Consider the following 26,937-nt stretch of genomic DNA (forward strand, 5'->3'; position numbering starts at 1 on the left):
ATTACCTAAAACCAAAATTCTTTACCCATATAAAGAGAAGATTAAAAACTAGATCATAATGAAGATAATATCTAGCTAAGGAAATCAGTAATTATGACTTTACTATTCACTCAATGTATATATTTGAGAATATATAAACTATGAAATTACATCTTAGTGTTAATATTTTCACATTCCTTCCATATGGTGTTCTCACCCTATTTAGAAATTTACATAAGAGAATTTCTAACTTATGGTCTCATTAAGGAATACTGCCTGAAATTTTTGGTAAATACCAAAATCTTAAGACCACTGATTTCCTTGCTGCATTTAACCATTCCAAAAGAAGGAGTAGTTTTCTAGAGTTATAAGAACTCAAAGAAACGTGATTCTAAAACTCATAAACTAGCATCTATCCATGTTTGTACGTTCAAGGATAAAGGCTTCTGCTCTGCAGGACTTCAGTTTCCCTAACTCAGCTCATGAAGTCCAGTCCCACAGAGCATCAGCAGTCAGTATTTCTTCTTTTCCTAAGTTCACTCTCCTAGTTTGTCACAAGACTTTCTCTATCTAGAAGAGTTTGGTATTTCACCAGAAAATCATCAAAATATTTTCTTTAGGATTCCTTTCTGCTATGCAATCATCCAATAATTTATTTTCCTTTATGAAAAGATACTGGAGTGCAGTGAGGAATCAAAGAGAAGAAAGGGTTGAAGTCAATGGAATTACAGAACAGAAATAAAAAATGGAAAGCCATGGCTAAACAGGTTCCATGTCATGATTTAATATTATAAAAACACCAAACAAATCAAACCGCAACTGAAACACAGGGCGGTCAGAATCTATATATCCTTACCTCTAAGTGTGTTACACTTTAGAAAGAAGAATTATCCTTTCTGATATACAAAACCAATAGTGCCCTACTTCTTGCCTATCCACATCTGAAAATTAATCTTCCTTCACAAAAACTCAAACTGAAGACTTTCCACACAACCTAAGGCTTTTCAACATGTAAAATTTCTAGTCTTTCATACCTGGTCTCTGACTAGGTATTATTCCCAACTACTTGCCATTCACCCTAAGGGTTCCCGATTTGTGTCCATCTGCTCCAGGCACCATTCCTCCCTCAAATGCTCCATATCCATGCCTTCCTTTCCCCAGTTTTCTTTTCAGTTGTCTCCCTAGACTCCTGTTCCCTCATCCAGGAGTCCTCATACTCAACTCCCCGCCCCCCGCCTTCCCATTCTCCGTTAACTTTTTCCTCCACTGCTTCTGCCCCAAAACAGAATCAAGAATGCAGAACAAGATACAGAGACAGGGGTCTGGAACTCTGGTATTCTCCTACAGCCTCACATTCTACCTAGCTATCAGTGTAATCAATGTCACAACCCAAGAAGACAGGGAAAGCACTCTGGTGACTAGGACAGAGAGATATGCTTACCTCTACGTTACGTTCTCTAAATAAATTAGTGCTAGCACAACCTTTTGGGGACTGAATATTTTTAAAAATTAAAAATCATTCCAAAGACTCACCCAAGAAATTAGGATACAGATGGTCAATATTATCCACAACATAGTTACACTTGGGACATCTATTATTATCCTCCAAACTCTGATGAATACACTTGTAGCTATTAACAAAGAAAAAATAAAATAGGCTTCATTAAATCAGTGACTAATTAGCAAACTGGTCACAAAATAATGCCTATTAGTTTTCTATTCCTCATTTTCAACATAAGTAATCTAGCAGTTATCAAGTTTATCTCAGCTTATACTTCTATATCATAAAAAGGTACATAGGACATTTATTAGATAATAGTATATGAAAGTTATTTAAAAATAAACAAGTAACAAGCCTACAGGATATAAAATTTAAAATGTAAGTTTATGCAATTTAAACGGTACATAACAATAGGAAAAAAAACAAAAGCCTACAATTTAGTTAAGCAAACAAACTGTGTTCTTGGAGTGCTGATATCCTTAATATAAGAAGAGCTCATTCAAATAAAAAGAAAATCAGAGAAGAACAGAAAAATCAACAAACCAAAAATAAGTCAATAAACATGGGAAACACCACCTTCACTAGGATGATAAAGTGATTTAAAATTATATACTTCCTTTTACCAATCAGAATAGAAAAATAAACAAAAGGCTATCAGAGTTAGGAGTACATGTACAAATGAATAATTTGATATGCTGTTGCAGGAAATTTAACTACCATAACTTTCTAGAAGACAAATTGTATGGAAAATTCTTAAGGCTGTGAAACCTCTTTGATGCAGTGATATTAATTCCTGGAATTTATCTTTAGGAAATAAGCAAATATATATAAGTAGAAAATTTTTCAATTCAAAGTTATTTGTAAACAGCAAAATAAATTAGAAGCAACCAAAACATTAGGAAATTGACTACATAAATTTGTAAATATCAATCCAATGTATAGAGCCAATAAAAATCATAATATGTAACTATAAACCATGAAAAATAATAACTATTATAGGCCTGGCTAGAGAAATAAGATTATGATAAATTTTTCCCTTGTCAGATTATTTATTTCTGTAATGCTTGGCTTTTGACAATTGTATATTGCCTTATAATAAAAACTTTGAAAATGTCATTCAACTAAATAGAAAAGAAATATCAAATTGACATTATGAAAATAATCATTACATTACTAGGGTTTCCCTGATAGCTCAGTTGGTAAAGAATCCACCTGTAATGCAGGAGACCCCAGATCGACTCCTGGGTCAGGAAGATCCACTGGAAAAGGGTAGGCTACTCACTTCAGTATTCTTGGGCTTCCCTTGTGGCTCAGCTGGTAAAGAATCCGCCTGCAATGCAGGAGACGCAGGGCTCGATTCCTGGGTTGGAAAGAACCCCTGGAGAAGGGCTCGCTACCCATTCTAGTATTCTGGCCTGGAGAATTCCATGGACTATATAGTCCATGGGGTCGCAAAGAGTCGAACACAACTGAGTGACTTTCACTAGGTCACTGAATAAAAATAATCTTTAACACAGTGGATACAATTCCATTTCTTTTAAAAAATTGTGTATGTGTATATTTCTTTAAATTTTTAAATTTCATTAAATTGTAGTTGATTTACAATATTTTGTTAGTTTCACATGAGCAGCTTCAGATTCTTTTCCATTACAGGTTATTACAAGGTACTGAATATAGTTCTGTGAACTAAACAATGGTAAATCCTTGTTGTCTATTTTATATACAATGCTGTGTATCTATTAATCCCACACTCAGTTTATCCCTCCCATCCCTTTTCCCTTTTGGTAACCATAAGTTGTTTTTTAGGTCTGTCTGTTTCTGTCTTATAAATAAGTTGTGTTATTTTTCTAGATTCAGCTTATAAGTGATATTTGTCTTTCTCTGCCTGACTTACTTCAATTGATCTCTAGGTCCACCCATGTTGCTAAAATGCCAATGTTTTATTTTAATGGCTGAGTAATATTCCACTGAATATATACCACATCTTCTTTATCCACTTATCATTGGTTGATGGATATTTCCGGTGCTTCCCTGTCTCAACTACTGTAAATAGTGCTGCTATGGACATCTGAGTGCATGCATCTTTTTGAAGTAGCATTTTCTCAGGATATGTGCCTAGGAGTATGACTGTAGGATCATATGGTAGCTCTGTTTTTAGTGTTTTCAGGAATCTCCAGACTGTTTTCCACAAGGGCTGCACCCATTTACCTTTCTACCAACAGCGCAAAAGGGTTCCTTTTTCTCCACACCCTCTCCAGCAATTGCTTATTTGTAGACTTTTTGATGATGTCCATTCTGACCAATATGAGATGATACTTACTGTAGTTCTGATTTTCATTTCTCTACTAATTAGCAATGTGGACTATCTTTCCACCCAATTGATGGCCCTCTATATGTCTTTTTGGAGAAATGTTTATTCTGTCCATTTTTTAATTGGGCTGTGTTTTTTTCTGACACTGAGATTCATGACCTGCCTGTTTATTTTGGAAGTTAAGCCCTTGTTGGTCACATCATTTGCAAATATTCTTTCCCAGTCTGTATGTTGTTTTTTCATTTTGTTTATGGTTTCCTTTGCTGTGCAAAAGCACATGTTTGATTAGGTCTCATCTATTTATGCTTGCTTTTTTTTTTTATCTTTTGCCTTGGTAGACTGAACTAAGATAACATTAGTGTAACTTAGGTCAAAGAATGTTTGCCTATGCTTTCCTCTATAACTTTTATGGTACCATCTCTTATATTTAAGTCTGTAAGTCATTTTGAGTTTATTTTTGTGTATGGTATAAGGGAGTGTTCTAATTTCATAGATTTATATGCAGCTGTCCAGCTTTCCCAACACCACCTGCAGAAGAGACTATCTTTTCCCCATCGTATATTCTTGCTTCCTTTGTTGGGATTAATTGACCATATGCATGTGGGTTTATTTCTGGGCTCTCTATGTTGTTCCATTGATCCATACATCTGTTTTTGTGCCACCATGCTGTTTTGATTACTGTAACTTTGTAGTACTGTTCAAAGCCTGGGAGGGTTATGCTTCTAGCTTTGCTATTTTTCCTCACAATTGCTTTGGCAAGTCAAGGTCTTTTATGGTTCCATATAAATTTTAGGATTATTTGTCCTAGCTCTGTGAAAAGTGCCATGGATAATTTGATAGGGATCACATTAAATATGTACATTGCTTTGGGCAGTGTGGCCATTTTAACGGTATTAATTCTTCCAATCCAAAAGCAAGGAATATCTTTCCACTTCTTTGTATCATCTTTCCTTCATCAATGCTTTATCATTCTCAACACACAGATCTTTCATTATCCTTTGTTGTTGCTGTTCAGTCATGTCTGACTCTTTATGACCCCATGCACTACAGTTTGGTTAAGTTTATTCCTAGGTATTTTAATTTCCTTAATGCAATTTTAAATGGGATTGTCTTGTTTTTACTTTCTCTTTCTGACGTTTCATTGTTAGTGTAAAGAAACACAACAGACTCCTGAATACTGATCTACCCTGCTACTTTGCTGACTTCATTCACTAGTTCTAGTGGTTTTAGTCGTAGCAATCAGACAAGAAAAAGAAATAAAAGGCAAAAGTAAAGGAAAGAGGCAAAACTGCCACTGTACGCAGATGGCACGATAATCTGTAAACAAAAAATCCCAGAGACTCCACGCCAAAACTGTGCGCATTTAAATGCGCACATTTAAAATAAGTCAAGAAAGACGTTCACCACAATGTTAACAGTATGTGCCTCTGGGTCATACAATTATGGGAAACTTTTTCTTTGGCAGTGTCTACAAGTTTCTACAGCAAACATGTACTGCTCCTAATAATCAGGAAAAAAAGTTACTTCTAAGATTTTATTAGAGTGATTTATGTATATAAAGATGATGTCTAAAAAAAGACAATATCTTTTTTTAACATTTCGTTTTACGTTGGAGTATAGTTGATTAACACTGTTGTGTTAGATTCGGGTGAACAACAAAATAATTCAATTACACATATATATGCATCCACTCTTTTTCAAATTCTTTTCTCACTTAGCTTATTATATAATATTGAGCAGAGTTCCCTCTGCTATATGGTAGGTCCCTGTTGGTTATCCACTGACAGTACCTGTTTTATTCTGGGTCCAAACTGCTATAAATTTACTTCACCTTCATAAACTGAAGGAGATTTTTGTATCTGCCTACTTTCTTCCACCTTATCAAAACAAAAACCTACAACTATCAGGTTGCTCTGTTCTCGTTATTATCTACTTTCTCATCTCACATTTGTTACTGGAAGACAAGCAAAAGAGGAGGATGTGACAGAGAATCACTGCAATGGTGGTCTCTGGCACAGCACAGGGACCTAGAGATTAAACATCTGGCATATAAAAGGTACTCACACAGTGAACAAATGACTTGCACAGTGTTCCAGAAACAGTATCACCACCCTGCCCCCTGGAACTATGACCAGGCTAGGAATACCATATTACACCACAAGATAGATTCCATATAGGAGAAAAAATTTCCTACATGGAAATTTCACTGAAAGAAATAGTATTTTTTTCATTTTAATGTTAAATTGCTTTTATTTTTATTGCAAGGGAAAAGCATAAAGAAGATATGCAAATACAATAGATTAAAAGTTCCAACATGGAAACATTTATAGTCTGCTTAGGGGAAAAGGAAATGAATTAATATTACCAGAATACTTGCCCACATGACAAGACTTAATCCTTACAAAAAAAATAACAAAACTGCAGGGAATTCCCTGGAGGTCCAGTGATAAGAACTCTGCACTTTACTGCTGTGTCCCAGGTTAGATCCCTGGTTGGGGAACTAAGATCCCACAAGCCACTCTGTGTGACCATCAGGAACTAAAAGACACCTTCATGTTCAAATAAAGCAAGTCAAAAAGGAGAGAATCTGAGAAGGTTATTAAAGGTGGGAGACAGGGGCTGACAGATAAGCAGAAGAAGGACATTTGGGGTTATAGCAAATAGCTTTTGAAAAGAAATGCTAGTTAGAAAATGAGCAAACAAAATGATGAGAATAAACTAAATTGTTAAGACAGAGAGTTTATCAATATAAAAATTGTTTCTGAATCCAGCAGAATATTCCCCTCTCCTTTCTTTAACCCCCAGATCATATCTCTTGTCATTAAGCTTATTATCATTCCATCCTCTCCCAGAAGGAAAAAAGAAGTCTCGGACACAACCAGAAACAGAAGCTCAAATGACTTTTCTGCACTGTACTTCATAATACCCAACTAAACTGTAAAATTTAAATGTATCAAATTACATCCCACTATACAAAAGTGCAGTGATGACAAGATGCATCAAATTTATTTTATAACATCTACTACCTCAGTACCACCTCAGGTAGATCCTCTCTAGTTTGAGAAATACTAACTGTCTTATTCTGTACTTAATCTGTGTTTATGTCTCAGAGCAGCTCTATTTGCTAATTAAAAGCAGAGATTTGTTTCATTTATCTCTCTACCCTCAATATCTAGCCTAATATCCCACTGAAGAGCTGGAACTCAATAAATGCTGAATACATGAAAAAACAGATATAAACAAAAAAGAGACATACTTCTGTTGCCTTCCGGGTCATATAAAATACTCCAAGAAAGTTTCAGTATTTCTTATCACATGCATTCATGCTAAGTCGCTTGAGTCGTGTTCAACTCTTTGCAACCCTTTGGACTGTAGGCGCTGGGCTTCTCTGACCATGGGGATTCTCCAGGCAAGAATACTGCAGTGGGTAGCCATGCCCTCCTCCTGGGAATCCTCCCAACCCAGAGGCTGAACTTGCGACTGATATCTACTGCACTGGCAGGCAGGTTCTTTACCACTAGCATTGCCTGAGAAGCCCTATCACAGTAACTCTAATTCATTCTCATTCATCTATCTACCTGACCAACACAAGTCCAAATGCAATGCTGTGGATTCCAAAAGAAGAGAAAGTACCTAAACTAGCAATCAAAATAGGTGAGCATGAAGAGATAAGAAGGATATACGCATTTGGGGTCCATCTGAGAAGTTTTCAATAGCTACTCACACTGCAACTCTTAAAAAAACTTAGTACCACAGTGTGCTGACATAAATGGGTAGTACCTGTGTTCCCTAGTAAGTGTAGATCCGATCACAAAGGATGACTATTTCTCCACAGATGTATATAGTTGTTCTGTTTTTCCTATTAAGTGCTTACCTACCTACAAAATACAATAGATTTTTCTGTCTAAGTCAACAGGGATGAACAGATAAAGAAAACTGAGTAATTAGAAAATTCTCAAAAAAGAAGGGGGTACAGAAAGAACAGATTAGTACCAGTGGTTGTATATAACAACCTGGTACTAGTAAAGTACAAGATGGTCGATTAGTCAAAAGTCCCAACAGGCAAAGTGACCCTCAGGCTGGATCACAGGTATGCTGTGATGACAAGACTGAGGGACCCTATTAATTGTAACTAATTTTTAATAAAGCAAAATAGTAAATCAGCCATTGGTATATATGAGGTCAGAGAAGCAGGGGACAGTGGACAACCTGGAGGCCGCAAGGGGGAAAGAGAAAGAACAAGCCTTATCTCTACACCATATAGAAGCCAGTTTTTTAAAATGACGTCACTAAGTTTAAGTTAGACTATAGCTAACATTAATAGCAGATTCACTGTGAAGTGGGAATGAACAAAGAGACAGAACTTCCTGCTTTATGGTCTCCAACATGTTACTAGGAAAGACTTATCATTTATAAGTGGGACCAGAAATAAATAGTTAATGTGACTCAATTTGATTTAGTGTTAATAATCTGAATTGAGCCTTCAAGTGGCATACAGCTTGACTCCAGGTTACCAGCCCCAGGATTCAAGTTAGCAAAGAGTTGATACAATAGGCTACTTATTGTTCATGACTAAAGTTCCGTAGGCCTCACATAATAGGTAAGGTAAATAATTATGAGCTTTTGCTTTAAACAAAAGTGCAAAATATTTAGAGGCTTCCCTTGTGGCTCAGTTGGTAAAGAATCTGCTTACAATGCAGGATACCCAGGTTCAGTTTCTGGGTTGGGAAGATCCCTTGGAGAAGAAAATGGCAACCCACTCTAGTATTCTTGCCTGGAGAATCCCATGGACTATAGCCTGCTAGGCTCCTCTGTCCATGGCGTTGCAAGAGGTGGACATGACTTAGCAACTAAACCACCATCACCACAAAATATTTCATAGTTTATCAAGCCTGGGACTGGGATTGTCAGACTCCAGGTTTACTGGCTCCTGCCAATGTTATTATCTCTACCCTACCAAAAACTGCTCTCTGGTAGGTACTTTAAAACATAATCACATCAGAGTGTAACACTAACTTGAACTGTAACAAGGATCTAAACTTTATTTTTATTTGAAAGACAAAAAGGGTATTTAAGAAACCAATGGGGCTTCCCAACAATGACCTAAAGACATATCATGAAGATTACAGGACTCACTGAAAAGAGTAGGACTGTCTAGTTACAAAGTCAATCAGTAATTTATTATATTTCACAACTTAGTGAAACAAGATCTCTGAACTGATTTAGCAGACTCTTAGGCTTTTTTTAAATGCCACAGTAAATTATAAGTTAGAGGAGGGCAATTAGGAAAAATGAAAACCTCACCTTACAACCTGTTTTCACACTTCCCTTTCAAATCTGTGAAAGAAGAAGAGGTGACAAGACACAGAGACAATGGGGTTGAGGGTTGGAGAGCAGCAGGAGAAGATAGGCTGAATGACTTGAAAAAAGTAAATTTTAGACCCAGAACCCAGAACTAGATTCCTGGCCCATCAACTTCAAGATGTTGCTCTTTCAGCTTTACATCAGGATGCTCAACTAAGGGCAATTTTGTCTCCTAAGGGATATCTGGCAATGGCTGAAGACATTTTTGCTTGCTACAACTGGGAGCAAAATGGTTGCTACTGGGTTGTTAAAGAAGCAGGTATACCTGCTGGGTATATTAGAGCACAACAGAAATATTAAATAAACAGTGTAAATAATTTAGGGAGATGATTGCAAGTAGAATATGTCATCTTGAGTCAAACAGGTAAATAAATAAACTAAAGGAATTAAACATACAGAAATTATATATTCATTAGGATGACCACTATTTAAAAAAAAAGAAAAAGAACCAAACCAGAAAATAACAAGTACAGAGAGGATGCGGACAAACTGGAACCCTTGTGCACTGTTGAGGGGAATGTAAAATTGTACTGCAGGCAGGAAAAACAGTGCGGCGGTTCCACAGAAGATTAAACACAGATTCACCACATGATCCAGTAATTCTGCTTCCAGGTAAACACCCGAAAGAACTGAAAGCAGGATTTCAAAAAGCTAGTTATACATCAGTGTTCCAAGCAGCATTATTAACCACGGTTTTCACAGATGAAAGCAACGCCAGTGTCCACAGAGAGATGAACGCACAAAGTATGATACGTGCAGTCATCCCTTGGTATCCACAGGAAATTGCTTCCAGGACCTCCAAGGATCCAAAATCCAAGGATGCTCAAGTCCCTTACACAAAGTAGAACAGTATTAGCATATAGCTTACTGCACATCCTCCTGTGTACTTTAAATCGTCTCTAGGTCACTTATAATATCTAATATGATGTAAATACTATGGAAATAGTTGCCAGTGAGCTGCAAATTCAAGTTTCTCTTTTTAGAATTTTCTGGAATTTTTTTCCAAATACTTCTGAACCCTAGTTGGTTGAACCCACAGATGCTGAACCTGCAGATATGTAGGGCCAACTGTACATGCAGTTAAACGTCATTCGGCCTCAGAAAGGAAGGAGACTGTGACACAGACCACAACATGGATGAGGCCGGAGCGACTGTGCTGAGTGCCCGGAGCCAGTCACAAAACAGGTGCTGGTGGACTCCACTTACATGCGGTATCCAGCGTAGTCAAAATGCACAGAAGTAGTACGGGGGCTGGCAGAGGGTGCGGGGAGAGGGGCATGGGGACTTGTTTAATGAGGACAGTTTCTGTTTTGCAAGATGAAAACATTCTGGAGACTGCGCAGCAATGTGAACAATATTCAACATTACTCACTCAGAAACGACTAAGATGGTAAATTTTACGATATGTGTATTTCATCACAACTGAAATTCTTTCAAAATACACAAATTTATGTGGCATTCAACCTAAAGTAGCACTGAGCACAGTGTTAAAGGACCAGAAAATTTTAATCCTCTAATATCCTTTTTCAATGACCTGCTAGCCTGCTTTAATGACCCTCACATCTGACCCTCAGGAGTGAGTTAAAAGTGTTTCATGCTTCATTCTGATACCCAGCAGCCTCCAGTTTCCTAAAACAGTAGTCAAAGCTCTTTAAACAATAAACCCAGAAGCTTATTAATTATAATTTCATATCTTATTTCATGGTAAATCAAAGTATTTCTCAGAAACTATACCATTAACCATGTTTGCCTTGAGACATCAAATCTATAAAGACGTATCAGTCAAAGAAATATGATTCAAAATAACCAACAGTAACTATAAAAATGCAGCTTCTCACAGGCTATATTTACACACAAGTTAAAAACTCCCAGAAGACAATTTCACTAAATAAAATCATCTTACCAAAAGCTGTGACCACACTTCGTCATGTATGCTTCCTCGATCATATCAAAGCAGATGGGGCTAAAAACAAATAGAAAAATAATTAATACATTTAAGTAACTACAAATTGGAAAAAGTCATAACAGAATCAACAAAATCATATTTCAGTACACAGGTAAATCTTCAAACTTTTTACTGATGAGAGATGAAATTTCTCTTGGGCTGAATGAACTTCAGTGGATTGCTGATAATAATAATTTGTGGACCATCAAGATCTAAGATGAATGAAATGAATAATTTAACTGACCCCAATATTGTAACTTGCCCGTAACTTTTTACAGTGTGGTGCAATCACAAAAGTAAGTAAGTTCTACCATCTTTTCGATCATCCCTGGTACCAGACACAAGACCTACTCATCTAAATGCGCTTTTATTTTCTATCTCAAAGAAAACTAATTTCCTGAGTGATAAATTTACAGTTACAATTTCAATATCTCTTCCAAGCAGTGAAGATGCTAATGATAACTAATACTTAACACAAGCTATGCATGTCCACTTAAATAATGATATTAACTCAATCCTTTATAGATAAGGAAATCAACACAAGTGATGTTAAAAGTCACAGAGCTAGGAAGTAACACAGCCAAATTTTCAAACTCAAGTGCATGTTCTCAGCCACTATTCTATTCTACTTTCACATACGATAAGTTAAATATCAAGTCACACCAACTATGCCACATGTTCTGGCCAAGGAAAGGTGGTTATCAATCTCTTGAGAGGATAGTCTACCAAAAATACGCAAAGCCTTACAAAAAGCAATTTCCCTTTATCCTTCCCCGTTCTTCCTTCCAAAAACTCCATGAAGTGTCCAGAGATACAACAGCCATCTTGTGATCATAAAGACAACAACTATAGGCTAAGAACACAGGATATGAGCTCCTTGGTAACATTCTTCAGCAGTTGCATCAGCCATGAATTGTCTCTCTCTGGACTTCACATTACACGAGAAAAGCAAATCCTCACTTGCTTAAGCCAATATTTATTGAGTTTTCTGTCACTGGTATACAAATCCAGTCCTTACTGATGATACATGACAATTAAACTGCAAATGAAAATTTATCCAGTCCCTTCAAGAAAAGTTTCCTAGGCATAAGTACCATCTTAGAATGTGAGATTTTAAGTAAGTTATAAAGAAAGTCTCAGTGTCGCACAAGCTCGGCGTTTCATCACCTACTGTATCCTGGCAAAGACTGTACTGGATTTGTCAAGTCTGTTCCAGACTCAGAAGAAGGAGAAATCTCTTATATGTGGGGATTCGGTAGTTTTTCGTTTGGAACGAAGTCCACCTTGCTCCATCTAATGAAGAAGGAGGAGGGGTGGGAGTCCCTCCCGAGGACACATGGATGAGCTGCCCAGGGTGCTCTGTGATCCCAGTCTGTGACTGAAGGATGCCAAAGAGCAGATCTGGGATAGACAAATTTTATTTTACACTGGTACAGCTGGTCACTGGGTGCTCAAGCAGGTATCTTAAGGCCATTTTTTTTTACAGATAGAAATATTTACTCATTATATATGAACAGTATAAAGCTTTCCAATTTTAACATTTAATTAATTAATTAATTTGGGTCTTCATGGCTGCACACAGACCTCTCCTTGCGGTGGCTTCTCTTCTTGCAGAGCACAGGCTCTGGAGTCCAGGCTCGGGAGTTGTGGCAGACAGGCCCACTAGCGCCACAGTATGCGGAATCTTCCTGGACTAGGGATCAAACCCATGTCTCCTGCGTTGGTTGGCAGGCTGACTCTTATCCACTGTACCACTGGGAAAGTCCTAAAATTTTAACATTTTGAATACTTCAAACCTCACAATTATTAAGATAACCTATTATGAATCATATTCTACTTTTTAATCTTCCAGTTTTCTAAGCCCATCTCTTAGCATTCAAACTCCAAAAAGAGTGAAAATTATCTTTCTTGAGTGGACTCTATATATAGTTTTATTAGTAAGAAAAAGGAAGAGTTGAGAGTAATTCTCTTAATCTTAGAAAAGGCTGAGTCAAAGAATTATAGAATGACTTTGAAGAACAGATCTTCCTCTTGTTTATAAAGATCTCTTGAGGTCTACTTCAGCCCCTGGGCCTGGAATCTGCAAATCACTTGTGTTCTACCCTTTCTCACAACTATGACTTACTCCTTGATTTCTCTGGTCACTAAGGCATACCTTTTCTTTTCTCCTTTTTTCTTTTTCTTTGTTTCTTTTCCCCCATTTTTTTTCTTTTTTTCCCTTTTCTCTTGGTTATGCTACGCGGCAAGCGGGATCTTAGTTCCCTGACCAGAGAGCAAAAACTGTGGCTCCTGCAATGGAAGCATAGAGTCCTAACAACTGTACTGCCAGGGAATTCCCAACTCTCAGCCCTGCCCAATTGCAAAGGGCAAAAACACACTCAGGGTAGGTTTTAGGGGAAACTGTAAACAAACAGCTTAAAACTCCTTCTACGCTGCCTATCAACAGCATCCGAAGACAATGAGCTAGAAGACCTAAGCATAAGTACAAACATAGCAAGTATATGAACTGGCAGACAAGCTAAACATTATACCGATATCTGAAATTTTACGCAGCCCCCAAATCCTTATACAGACCCCCCAAAATGTTTAGGGACCCTCTCAAACTTTTTATGGACATCTGACACAGTGGCAACATCAAAAACAAGGAAGAAATCACAAATGGATTAAAGCCCCTGCTGTCACCATTCACGCCTCCTGTACCACCATAAAGCAGCAATTCTTGTAAATCAACATGGAAGACAGAAATTCCAACAGAAAAAATGGGAAAGGATATCAATTCCTAATTCACAGGATGGGAAGACACACTATTTTTCAAGTATATAGAAAGATGTTCTGATTCAGTAGTAATCAAAATATGCAAATTAAGTTAACATGTTACATCCATTAAATCATTAGAAAATTAGAATACCAATTATATTAGGGAGGATATGGAAAAACAAGAGTTTTCATGAAGAGACATCTGGCAAGGCAACCTACATTGAATTTTCATATACTTATTACCCAGTAATCCCACTCCTGTGATTTGTACATAGGTACACAACATAAAAGAAAGCTGAGCGCCTAAGAATTGATGCTTTTGAACTTTGGTGCTGAGGAAGACACTTGAGAGTCCCTTGGACTGCAAGGAGATCCAACCAGTCCATTCTAAAGGAGATCAGTCCTGGGTGTTCTTTGGAAGGAATGATGCTAAAGCTGAAACTACTTTGGCCACCTCATGCGAAGAGTTGACTCATTGGAAAAGACTCTGATGTTGGAGGGATTGGGGACAGGGGGAGAAGGGGATGACAGAGGATAAGATGGCTGGATGGCATCACCAACTCAATGGACATCTGAGTGAACTCCTGGAGTTGGTGATGGACAGGGAGGCCTGGCATACTGACCTTCATGGGGTCGCAAAGAGTCGACACGACTGAGCGACTCAACTGAAAACATCATAAAAATGTACACATTCAGCATGTGCGTACATATATGTAAATACAAATATACATGTGTTTACATTTGTGTGTGTGTGTGTATGTGTGTTTACGGAGCTAAGAGAAAAACATCCAGATCTGTCAATAGGGAATACCTTTGAGGATATTTTTCCAATTCCAAAGAAAAAGGCAATGCCAAAGAATGCTCAAACTACCGCACAATTGTACTCATCTCACATGCTAGTAAAGTAATGCTTAAAATTCAGCAAGCCAGGCTTCAGCAATACGTGAACCGTGAACTCCCTGATGTTCAAGCTGGGTTTAGAAAAGGCAGAGGAACCAGAGATCAAATTGCCAACATCTGCTGGATCATCAAAAAAGCAAGAGAGTTCCAGAAAAACATCTATTTCTGCTTTATTGACTATGCCAAAGCCTTTGACTGTGTGGATCACAATAAACTGTGGAAAATTCTGAAAGAGATGGGAACACCAGACCACCTGACCTGCCCCTTGAGGAACCTGTATGCAGGTCAGGAAGCAACAGTTAGAACTGGACATGGAACAACAGACTGGTTTCAAATAGGAAAAGGAGTACGTCAAGGCTGTATATTGTCACCCTGCTTATTTAACTTATATGTAGAGTACATCATGAGAAATGCTGGGCTGGAAGAAGCACAAGCTGGAATCAAGATTGCCAGGAAAAATCTCAATCACCTCAGATATGCAGATGACACCACCCTTATGGCAGAAAGTGAAGAGGAGCTAAAAGCCTCTTGATGAAAGGGAAAGAGGAGTGTGAAAAAGTTGGCTTAAAGCTCAACATTCAGAAAACAAATATCATGGCATCTGGTCCCATCACTTCATGAGAAATAGATGGGAAACAGTGGAAACACTGACAGACTTTATCTCTTTGGGCTCCAAAATCACTGCAGATGGTGACTGCAGCCATGAAATTAAAAGACACTTACTCCTTGGAAGAAAAGTTATGACCAACCTAGACAGCATATTCAAAAGCAGAGACATTACTTTGCCAACAAAGGTCCGTTTAGTCAAGGCTATGGTTTTTCCAGTGGTCACGTATGGATGCAAGAGTTGGACTATGAAGAAAGCTGAGCGCCAAAGAATTGATGCTTTTGAACTGCGGTGTTGGAGAAGACTCTTGAGAGTCCCTTGGACTGCAAGGAGATCCAACCAGTCCATTCTGAAGGAGATCAGTCCTGGGTGTTCTTTGGAGGCAATGATGCTAAAGCTGAAACTCCAGTACTTTGGCCACCTCATGCAAAGAGCTGACTCACTGGAAAAGACTCTGATGCTGGGAGGGATTGGGGGCAGGAGGAGAAGGGGACGACAGAGGATGAGATGGCTGGATGGCATCACCGACTTGATGGACGTGAGTCTGAGTGAACTCCAGGAGATGGTGATGGACAGGGAGGCCTGGCATGCTGCAATTCATGGGGTCGCAAAGAGTCGGACACGACTGAGCGACCTAACTGAACTTGAGGATACTTGCAACAAACTGGATACTTGTTACAGTAGGGAATTAGAGGCAGCCTTTATGATAAAAATTACTAGAATGGAGAAATTAAAATGTGCTTAGATATATACTAGAAAACATGAAACCGTCAAAAGGAACGAATCAAAGGTACAGGGAGCACCATGACTGGATACTGTGTCAAGTGAAAACAGAAATGAAAATAAGATCTGTGACACAACATGATTCACATAAAATTAAAACACAAAAAATATGTTTCACAGGTACACATAGATTCAAAAACACATATAAATCACAACAGAAAACCAAGAGAAGAGGTTAGAAAAATAAGAAATTAAGTAGGGAGAGGAATATATAATCTTATTCAACAGTATCTAAAAATGACATCAATAGTAAGACGTACCATTATATGCAACTAAAAAAGAAACAACTCTGCTAATTAAACTAAACTTCTTTATCAGTTAGGAAATTTACCCTTTTCTAAAAAGCTCTTTTAGATTTAAGTTTTATCATACATCACTCTTGTGGAAAACACACACACACACTTATAATTAGGTTTTCCAACAAATTCTCATTGTTCAGGGTTTAACTTTCCTGAATCACTTTTTTACTAAGTCACTGATACCCAGATTTTTCCACATAATACTTTCCATTTCTGTGGTGATGTATCATTTACTAGGAGAATTCATAATGGAACTAAAAGCTGTTGCTCCTGGGACTGTAAGCCAAGTTTACATTCAGTCAGATCACCTACACCTGACTCCAGCTTTAGGAATGTTGCCTAACATGTCTAATTCACCAAATTCTAATCTGTTGAGGCAGGCATTTTCTCTGTTGACATATCCATGTGAAATGCCAGCTACTTCCAAGAATTTTTTTTTTAATTCCATCATCTACAACACATAACCCAATTTTCAAATACGCCAAAGAATAAATGAAGGAAAAACTAGAATCAAAGAATATGACAAAGTGAAACAAAGCAAAAGAGGAGCCTTGGGCTGGTTAATGAACAAGGGGAAACACGATTACTCTGGACTTGAGGCCAAAATTTAAATGAAGCAGACTTACCCTCTTACTATAGACACTTAGAAAGTGGCTGGTGGTCGGGGAGGTTGCGGGGGGTCAGGGGCGGGATGGGCAGCAGGGAGAATAAATAAACCAACTGCTTTCAGACCCTGGACACTAAGCAACACAGTACTGAGATCTCTGAGGAAAGCGGACAAGTGAAACGAAGGCTACCAAGGATTCAGCTCGTTGCCTTAAAGAGAAAGTTCCCCAGGCCCAAGGAGGGAGAACACAAGCAGAGCACGACAATCCTGCTGGAATGAGAAAAAGGAAACAATTTACAAGACAGGACACCCAAGAAGGAGCTACAAGAAAAATCGGAAAAACATCTATAGAGCATTCTCATCAGATTCACTGTTGAAGACTAGTCACATGTGCCCAAGGTGAAAACTCCACAAGACCACAATCCTAGAGACAAAGGATAATTTCCATGGGCTGATTAACACATGAAATACAGGTTGAGAAAAGAAGCCGCAAATCAGATGTCAATAGACATTCATTTCAGTTGCTCAGTCATGTCCAACTCTACGACCCCATGAATTGCAGCACGCCAGGCCTCCCTGTCCATCACCAACTCCCAGAGTTCACTCAAACTCACGTCCATCGAGTCAGTGATGCCATCCAACCATCTCATCCTCTGTCGTCCCCTTCTCCTCCTGCCCCCAATCCCTCCCAGCATCAGAGTCTTTTCCAGTGAGTCAACTCTTCGCATGAGGTGGCCAAAATACTGGAGTTTCAGCTTTAGCATCATTCCTTCCAAAGAAATCCCAGGGTTGATCTCCTTCAGAATGGACTGGTTGGATCTCCTTGCAGTCCAAGGGACTCTCAAGAGTCTTCTCCAAAACCACAGTTCAAAAGCATCAATTCTTCGGCACTCAGCTTTCTTCACAGTCCAACTCTAACATCCATACATGACTACTGGAAAAGCCAAGTTAAAACAGAAAGAGAAAAAGAAAACACAGCATCTATGGGCTGTGGATCAGTATCAAATCAATCAAAATAAATATAAGAAGATGCTGGCTAAAGTTCATTTTAAAATAACAATTAACAACAACAAAAAAAAGACACCACACCACATATCCAAGAAGTTCAGAAAACTCCAAGAAGAATTTTAAAAAACACAAAAACACCCTGATACATACACTGCATTTAAACCAATAAAAGCAAAATGAAGAGGAAATCTTGAAGGCAGTCACAGAGAAAAGACACACCACATGCAGAGGAACAAAACTAAGAGTACAGCAGAGTTCTCATCAGAAACTATACCAGCCAAGAGAGTCTGGAGAGCTTCTGGACTGGTGGCGACCTGGGGAGAATGGCACTCTTGGAGAGGGCACGAAAGCTCTGCACCCTTTCCCTGTACCTTGTTCTATGCATCTTTCCCATCTGGCTGTTTCTGAGTTATATCCTTTAATATTAAACCAATAATACGGTCATTATTCCAACTTTTAGAGGTGATAGACCATCTACATAGTGGGAACTGGCTGGTTGCTGCAGTACTCCACACAGGAAGCATCTGTTCGTGTCTTTTGCCCATTGAAAAAACTGGGTTGGGGAAAACGGCCAAGATGGTGGAGTAGAAAGATACTGAGCTCACCTCATCGCATGTGCAAACCAAAATCACAACAATATGCAGAACAATTATCACTGAAAATGACTGAAATCTACCAGAAAAAAAAAAATCTACAACTAAAGACATAAAGAAGTAACCACATCGAGACCATTAGGAGGGACAGACCTGCAATATAATCATATCCCATACCTCCCAGGTGGGTGACTCACAAACTGGAGACTAATTATATAACAGAGGTTCTCCCACAGGAGGAGTGAGAGCTCTGAGCCCCATGTCAGCCCCTGCAGCGCAGGGGTCCAACACCAGGAAAAAGACCCCCACAGGATTTGGCTTTAAAGGCCAGCAGGGCTTGGCTGCAGGAGCTCCACTAGACCGGGGACAATGGAGACACCACTCTTAAAGAGAAGTGTAGTGAAGTCGCTCAGTCGCGTCCGACTCTGCGATCCCATGGACTGTAGCCTGCAAGGCCTCTGTCCGTGCGATTTTCCAGGCAAGAATACTGGAGTGGGTTGCCATTTCCTGCTCCAGGGGGAACTCTTAAAGGGTGCACACAAAATCATATACCCAACAGGACCACGGGTAAAAGCAATAATCTGACAGGAACCTGGGCCAGACCAACCTGCTGATCTCAGACGGTCTTCAGGAGAGGCAGGGGGCCACGGCAGCACACCCTGGGGCCTCTGGAGACATTCTGGCATCAAGACCTTGCCCTGCTTAACATCTGTAGGCTCCAGTGCCGGGATTCCTCAGGCCAAACAGCAAACTGGGTAGGGACACAGGCCCGCCAATCAGAATCAGCAGACAAGCTGCCTAAGACTTCCTGCCTCGACATACCCCTACACACTACACTGCAAACAGAGGGCCAAGTCCCACCCAGTTCTACCCATGAGAGGTCAGGCATCGGACCCTCCCGCCATAATGGGGCACAAGCCTTTAGACCAGCCTCACCCTTCAGGGAGCAGACACCATAAACAAGAAAACTATATTTCCACAGACCAAGTCTGCAAAGGCAGGTCAGACACTACCTGGGACCCAGTGACAAGAAGGGAGGGCACAAGACATTTCCTACAAAGAGCCACTTCTCCAAGATGGAGAATATGGTTAAAATGACCATACTACTCAAGATAATCTGGATTCAATGCAAACCCTTATTAAATTATCAATGACATTTTTCATAGAGAAAAATTTACATTTGTATGGAAACACAAAAGACCCTAAATACCCAAAACAATCTTGAGAAAAAAGAACGGAGCTGGAGGACTCATGCTCTCTGACTTCAGGCTATACTATATAGCGACAGTAATCAAAACAGTATGGTACAGGCACTAAAACAGACACACAGATCAATGAAACAGGACAGAAGGCCCAGAAATAAACCCATGACCTTATGATCATTCAATCCATGACAAAGGAGGTAAGAACATACAATGGAAAAAATACAGTCTCTGCAATAATTGTTGCTAGGAAAATTGTACATGTGAAAGAATGAAAGCAGAACATTCTCTAACATTATAAACAAAAATAAACTCAAAATGGATTAAAGACTGAAACATGAGACAGAATACTAAAAAACTCTTAAAGGAAAACACTCTTTGACATAAACTGTAGCAAGATTTTTTTTTGGATTTGTCTCTGAGGGAAACTAAAAATCAAAACAAGAATAAAGAAATAGGACTTAAGCCAAACTTATATGATTTTGCACAGCAAAGATAACCATACAAAACGAAAAGACAACCTACAGACTGGAAGAAAATATTTGCAAAGGATGCTATCGACAGGGGATTAATTTCCAAAACAGACAACTCATGCAATTTAATATTTTTAAAAAAATTTTAAAATGGGCAGAAGACCTAAATAGACATTTCTCCAAAGAAGACATACAGGTGGCCAAGAGGCACATAAAAAGATGAAAAGATGCTCAATACTGCTAATTATTAAGAGAAATGCAAATCAGAACTACTATGAGGTATCATAACAGTTAGAATGGCCATCATTAAACAGTCCACAAATAATAAATGCTGCTAAAAGGAACCCTCCTACACTGTAGGTGGGAATGTAAATGTTGCAGCCACTACGGTAAACAGTCTGAAAGTTCCTTAAAAACTAAAAATAGTTACCACTATTTTCCTGCAATCCCACTCCTGGGCATATATTCAGATAAAACTCCAATTCAAAAAGATATGTACACCCCAATTTTTACAGTAGTACTATTTACAATAGCCAAGTCATGGAAACAACGCAAATGTCCATCAACAGATGAATGGATAAACATGTGGTATATATATACAATGGAATATTACTCAGCCATAAAAAAGAATGAAATAATGCCATTTGCAGCAACATGGACACACCCAAATATCCTATGATAACACTTACATGTGGAATCTAAAAAAAATATATATATGCTACAAATAAACTTATTTACAAAGCATAAAACAGACTCACAGACATAGAAAACAAACTTACAATTATTAAAGGGGATAGCAGGGAAGGGGCCAGGGCAAACCAGGGTGAGATAAACTAGGAGTCTGGAATTAGCAGATACAAACTACTATATATAAAATAGGTAAACAACAAGAACACTCAGTATAGCACAGGGAACTATAATCCATCCCTTATAATAACCTAATATGGGAAAGAATCTGAAAAAGGATACATATATGTATAAGTGAATCACTTTGCTATACACCTGATACTAAAATATTATAAATTAACTATACTTCAACTTTTTAATGGTTTAAAAAAAACTATATAGCAAAAAACAATGGACTGATATCTTCAAAATACTAAAAAGAAAAACAAACTTTAAACTTAGAATTTTATATCCAGCAAAAAAAAAAATTCAAATATAAAGACAAACAAGTAATTTCCAAAATAAACAGATAAGCAACTTAGAGAATTCATTGCATACAGACTTCACTACCTGATATATTCACGAAGTTCTATGAGGCACAAGCTGGAATCTAGATTCCCGGGAGAAATATCAATAACCTCAGATACATGGATGACACCACACTTATGGCAGAAAGCGAAGAGGAACTAAAGAGCCTCTTGATGAAAGTGAAAGAGGAAAGTGAAAAAGCTGGCTTAAAACTCAACACTCAAAGAACTAAAATCATGGCATCTGGTCCCATTGCTTCATGGCAAGTAGATGGGGAAACAATGGAAACAGTGACAGACTTTATTTCCCTGGGCTCCAAAATCACTGCAGATGGTGACTGCAGCCATGAAATTAAAAGATGCTTGCTCCTTAGAAGAAAAGCTATGACAAACTTAGACAGCATATTAAAAAGCAGAGACATTATTTTGTTCACAAAGGTCTATATAGTCAAAGCTGTGGCTTTTCCAGTAGTCATGTATGGATGTGAGAGTGGGACCATAAAGAAAGCTGAGCACTGAAGAATTGATGCTTTTGAACTCTGGTGTTGGAGAAGACTGTTGAGAGTCTGCAAGGAGATCAATCAATCCTAAAGGAAATCAGTCCTGAATATTCATTGTAAGGACTGATGCTGAAGATGAAGCTCCAATACTCTGGCCTCCTGATGTGAAGAACTGACTCACTGGAAAATAGCCTGATGCTGGGAAAGATTGAAGGCAAGAGGAGATGGGGACAACAGAGGGCCAAAGATTGGATGGCATCACCGAATCAATGGACATGAGTTTGAATAAGCTCCAGGAGTTGGTGATTCACAGGGAAGCCTGGCGTGCTGAGTCCATGGGATCGCAAAGAGTCCAACACAACTAAGCAACTGAACTGAACTGGAATAAGGAATACAAAGACAGCAAATATACACAAAGACAGAAAGAACTCTGAAAGTGGGAACAATGAATATAAATATGAACCATATTTTATGTCTAATCACTCTAAAATATAAGCAGCAGGAAGAGTTCACAATTGAATATAGAGCACAATACCATCCCTAAAAACAAAGCAAGCACAAGAGGAAAACAGTAAGACAAACGGAAATCATTACCTAATATTTTAAGATGGACCAAAAGAAATAAAGAAAATTACAAAGCATTGAAAGATAGAGAAAATTCTCAATTAGGCAACCTCAGAAATCAATTATTAGGAAGAAAAACTTATTTTAAAAGAAGTTAAAGAACTCAGGAAAACTTAGAAATAAAGAAAAAGACATAAGAGCAAATAAGCATAATGGATACTGATTTAAGAGAAAACCAGATGGCCATTTTAGGTATCTGATTTTGCAACCTTACCACAAAACTTTTGATAGACCATGGAGTGAACCACACTAGTAGTGATTATCTGATATTTTCATCTTACCATTGTTTTTTAAAATAATGATCTCCAGTTGAATCTTGTGAAGAAGATAAATTCACAGCAGCTGCCAAAACTAAAGGTAGATATTCTACTGCACAGTCCTTAAGCTTGCCAAAAGGTTATGTGCGTCATTTAACTACATTAAGAACCAACAGAGCAGAACAGATATAGATACAGAAAATTATTTTTTAGTTCACTATTTTGTATTTATAATGCACATCATCTCAGTTAAGCAAGGGTTTCATAACAACTGGCTTGACACTCAAGTTAAATTTTCAATCAGTGCCTTATTTATACTCTTCCTTTTATATGTTTTATCTGCTTCAAAACCAGCATCCAAACTTACCAAATGATAATAAATGGTACAGTAATAAGGCCATTGCTTAATCCATACATATTTTGATAGCAACACTAATTCTATTATGCTTCCACAAAATGTGTCAACTGATTCTAGTAGCACTGATTCTAACTAACCAAGCATTCGGTTTTTCAAATGTTAAGTATTACACAAAAAAACATTATCAAGATAATCAGAACCAGTCACAATTAAGAGTCATTTAGGAAAATAAGGAGTGGTTACATCTTATCTTACCTAACAGGATCAAAGAACCACTTTCATATTTTGGTACCAAATGTGAAATCCTGGCAAACACCACCTGATTCCTTTCGGTGATTTTATAAGTTACAGTGTCTTCATACATCTATTACATAATCTACTGCTACTGCTGCTAAGTCACTTCAGTCGTGTCCGACTCTGTGCGACCCCACAGACGGCAGCCCACCAGGCTCCGCCATCCCTGGGATTCTCCAGGCAAGAACACTGGAGTGGGTTGCCGTTTCCTTCTCCAGTGCATCAAAGTGAAAAGTGGAAGTGAAGTTGCTCAGTCGTGTCCGACCCTCAGCGACCCCATGGACTGCAGCCTTCCAGGCTCCTCCGTCCATGGGATTTTCCAGGCAAGAATACTGGAGTGGGGTGCCATTGCCTTCTCTGATTATATAATCTAAACCTCACAATCCTACAATGGGATATCATTACATCTCAATTTATTAAAAAAAAAAAATACTCATTCATTTGCCCAAAGTTAAATCTCAGGGCTTTTAATTCCAAGTCCAGTGCCCTTTGCATCAGAAGATAAAGGAAACAAATACATGTATCATTGTGACCATGAAATTTCAAATCACTATCAGCATTGAGAAAACCTTGGAAAAAATTATTTTGAATATGTTGAAATTTATATACATCCTTCAAGAGTGAAAGACACCCAACAAAAGTCAGCCACAGAAATGTTTCTTCCTTCCCCTCAAAATGTCCAAAACTTGACACTTCCCTAGCTTCCTCCTTCCCCTTAAACCAGCTGCTTTGTGACCATCCTCAAGCTACCCTTCATTCTCAATTGGCCCTAAGTGGATTCAGGACTGAAAGACAAGGAAATAAAGGAAAAGGAAAATAATAATAGCTTCAAATCATTTTTAACACCTATACAGATAATGCTAGATCCCAAGCACCAATCTTCACAGAGAGCAGTTAAGTTCCAGCCTCTGTCCATTCATCTCACTCCTTCCTAACTTCACTTGATATAATAAAAGCCCTAGAAAACTTAAATGTCCCTTTAAATAGAGATAAAATTTATCCTGTATTTTATAAAAAAGTTCCTTTCCTATCTCCACGTTTAACTTTGCCTTATATCACAGGATTCTCTGAATAAGGACAGGAAAGATAAGAAGAAAAGAAAGACAAGGCAAAATTTTTAGACTCTGTAATTTAACAATGAAATTTTTAAAAAAAAGAGCTGGGTAGGGCATTCAAAATAGCTCTGGTAGAGTCTCAGGAGTAGAGTTTTCGTTTTTTGCTTTTTTTTTTTTTTCTAAATGAGACCACGTAGGCTGAGGGGGAAAGGACACCGTGATTAACACAAGTGATAGGCATGAAAAGAGAAGCAAGGGAGCCAAGCTCTGGTGTCCACTGCAATCCCCTAAAAAAAGCAAAACAGATCAGGAAAACAAATATGGCCAAAGAGTGTCACTACTGATTCCTCCCAGTATGAAATCACCCCAATACACTCTCAATTTCCTCCTGGATCTTATTTTATTCACACATTCCCAAGATTCCACTACTCAGAGTAGCAGTTCTAACCACGAAAGGCTTACAGTTAGAGAAGAATTTCAATTAGGCTTGTGAGTTATAAGTGGAACAATTAAGAGAATTGTCTCATAGCAAACAGCATCACCAGGGCTCACAGGATCTGGTGTTAGATTCAAGGTGGATCTAGGGACTTCAGTGCACTTACATGGAATATAGATCTTCACCAGAGCTCTGCTATTAATGTGACTAATGTTTCTTTTTCTGCATCTCAAGGATATCTCAGCTTGCAATATACAATTGACCCTTGAACAACACAGGTTTGAATCATGGGGGTCCACTTACACACAGATTTTTTTCAATAATAAATACTACAGTACAACACAATCTCCATTTGGTTGAATGCACAGATGTGGAGGGACTGTGGATATGAAGGGTTGACTTAAGTTAAAGTGGATTTTCAACTGGGCAGAGGGTGGGCATCCCAACTCCTGTGGTGTTCAAGGGTCAACTGTATAGCCCTTCAAGCATCAGCACTACTTTAAGAACTTCAATATTTTTTAAAAAATAGGCCAATTCAAGTGTTTTCCTTTTTAAATTCAAATTCCTGAGACAGAACATATGATTGATACAAAATAAATACTGTTTCATGCCAATACCAACAAAATGCAACTGTTATATTTTAGTCATTAATTCAGAAAAGCAACCATCACAGACCAATGAGCTAGGAAAGACAGCAAGTTCACACGTTAGAAAAACACGGATGCACACGCAGGAGGGGCTACAAAAGTATGGACAGGGGAGATACCATACCTACTATGTTCATTAGACAATGAAAGAAAGTGAAAATGATTCAGTCCTGTCCCACTCTTTGCAGCCCCATGGACTATATAATCCATGGAATTCTCCAGGCCAGAATACTGGAGTGGGTAGCCTTTCCCTTCTCCAGGGGATCTTCCCAACCCAGGGATCAAACCCATGTCTCCCATATTGCAGGTGGATTCTTTACCAGCTGAGCCACAAGGGAAGCCCAAGAATACTGAAGTGAGTAGCCTATCCCTTCTCTGGCAGATCTTCCCAACCCAGGGATTGAACCCACATCTCCTGCATCACAGGCAGATTCTATACCAGCTGAGCCACCAGAGAAGCCCTGATACTGTCAGTCCCATCATCGGGAGAAAGAACACCCATCCACGCGGAAGATGTACTCCTCATAGCCATGTAGAAGATGTGCTTCTTGTATTTCCACTTGGAGTTTTTAAAGTAACTTTTGAAAAAATACTGCTTTGGGGACTTCCATGGTGGTCCACTGGTTGAAAATCTCCTTCCAATGCAGGGAACGCAGGTTTGATCTCTGGCCAGGGAACTAAAATCCCATGTGCCGCAGGGCAACTACCAGTGGTGATGGCTGCACAACACTGCAAATGTGCTGAACTGTACACTTTAAATGGTGAATCTTATATGGTATGCATTTTACTTCAATTTTTTTTTTTTTTTTTTAGAAAAAGAAAACAGAACTTATGACTTCCCAGGTGGTGCAGTGGTAAAGAGTCTGCCTGCCAGTGCAGGAGACACAAGAGATGCCGGTTCTATCCCTGGGTCGGGAAGATGCCCTGGGGGAGGAAATGGCAACCCACTCCAGTATTCTTGCTTGAAAAAATTCCACAGAGGAGCTTAGTGGGCTACAGTCCATGGAATCACAAAGAGTCAGACGCAACTGAGCGCGCATGCACGCGCGCACACCCACACACACACACACATAGAACTTACACTTCTGGCCATGAGGGAGTAACTGGGATGGATCCTACAGAATGGAGGCATACTATTACAAAATTCTTACACTGTTTATGAAGTGACATAACATTATTTGAAGGTAGACTATAAAAAATTAAAAGTGAGTATTATAAACCCGAGGACAAACACTTCCCCCCAA

The 26,937-nt window shown here is 38.6% G+C and overlaps 1 protein-coding gene across 9 annotated transcripts in view; it reads right to left on the reverse strand.

Moving 5' to 3' along the window:
- COP1 (COP1 E3 ubiquitin ligase) overlaps nt 1–26,937 on the reverse strand; it is a 231,608-nt gene that overhangs the window by 194,380 nt on the left and 10,291 nt on the right. For all 9 annotated transcript variants that reach the window (XM_027975896.2, XM_027975897.2, XM_015099327.3 and 6 more), the window contains exons 2-3: nt 11,059–11,118; nt 1,513–1,610 (exon numbers count right to left, since the gene is read on the reverse strand). In XM_027975896.2, the coding sequence (XP_027831697.1) occupies nt 1,513–1,610; nt 11,059–11,118 (158 nt within the window). The remainder of the gene's footprint in view (nt 1–1,512; nt 1,611–11,058; nt 11,119–26,937) is intronic.

Source organism: Ovis aries, chromosome 12 (assembly GCF_016772045.2).
Source record: "Ovis aries strain OAR_USU_Benz2616 breed Rambouillet chromosome 12, ARS-UI_Ramb_v3.0, whole genome shotgun sequence".
Lineage (NCBI taxonomy): Eukaryota > Metazoa > Chordata > Mammalia > Artiodactyla > Bovidae > Ovis > Ovis aries.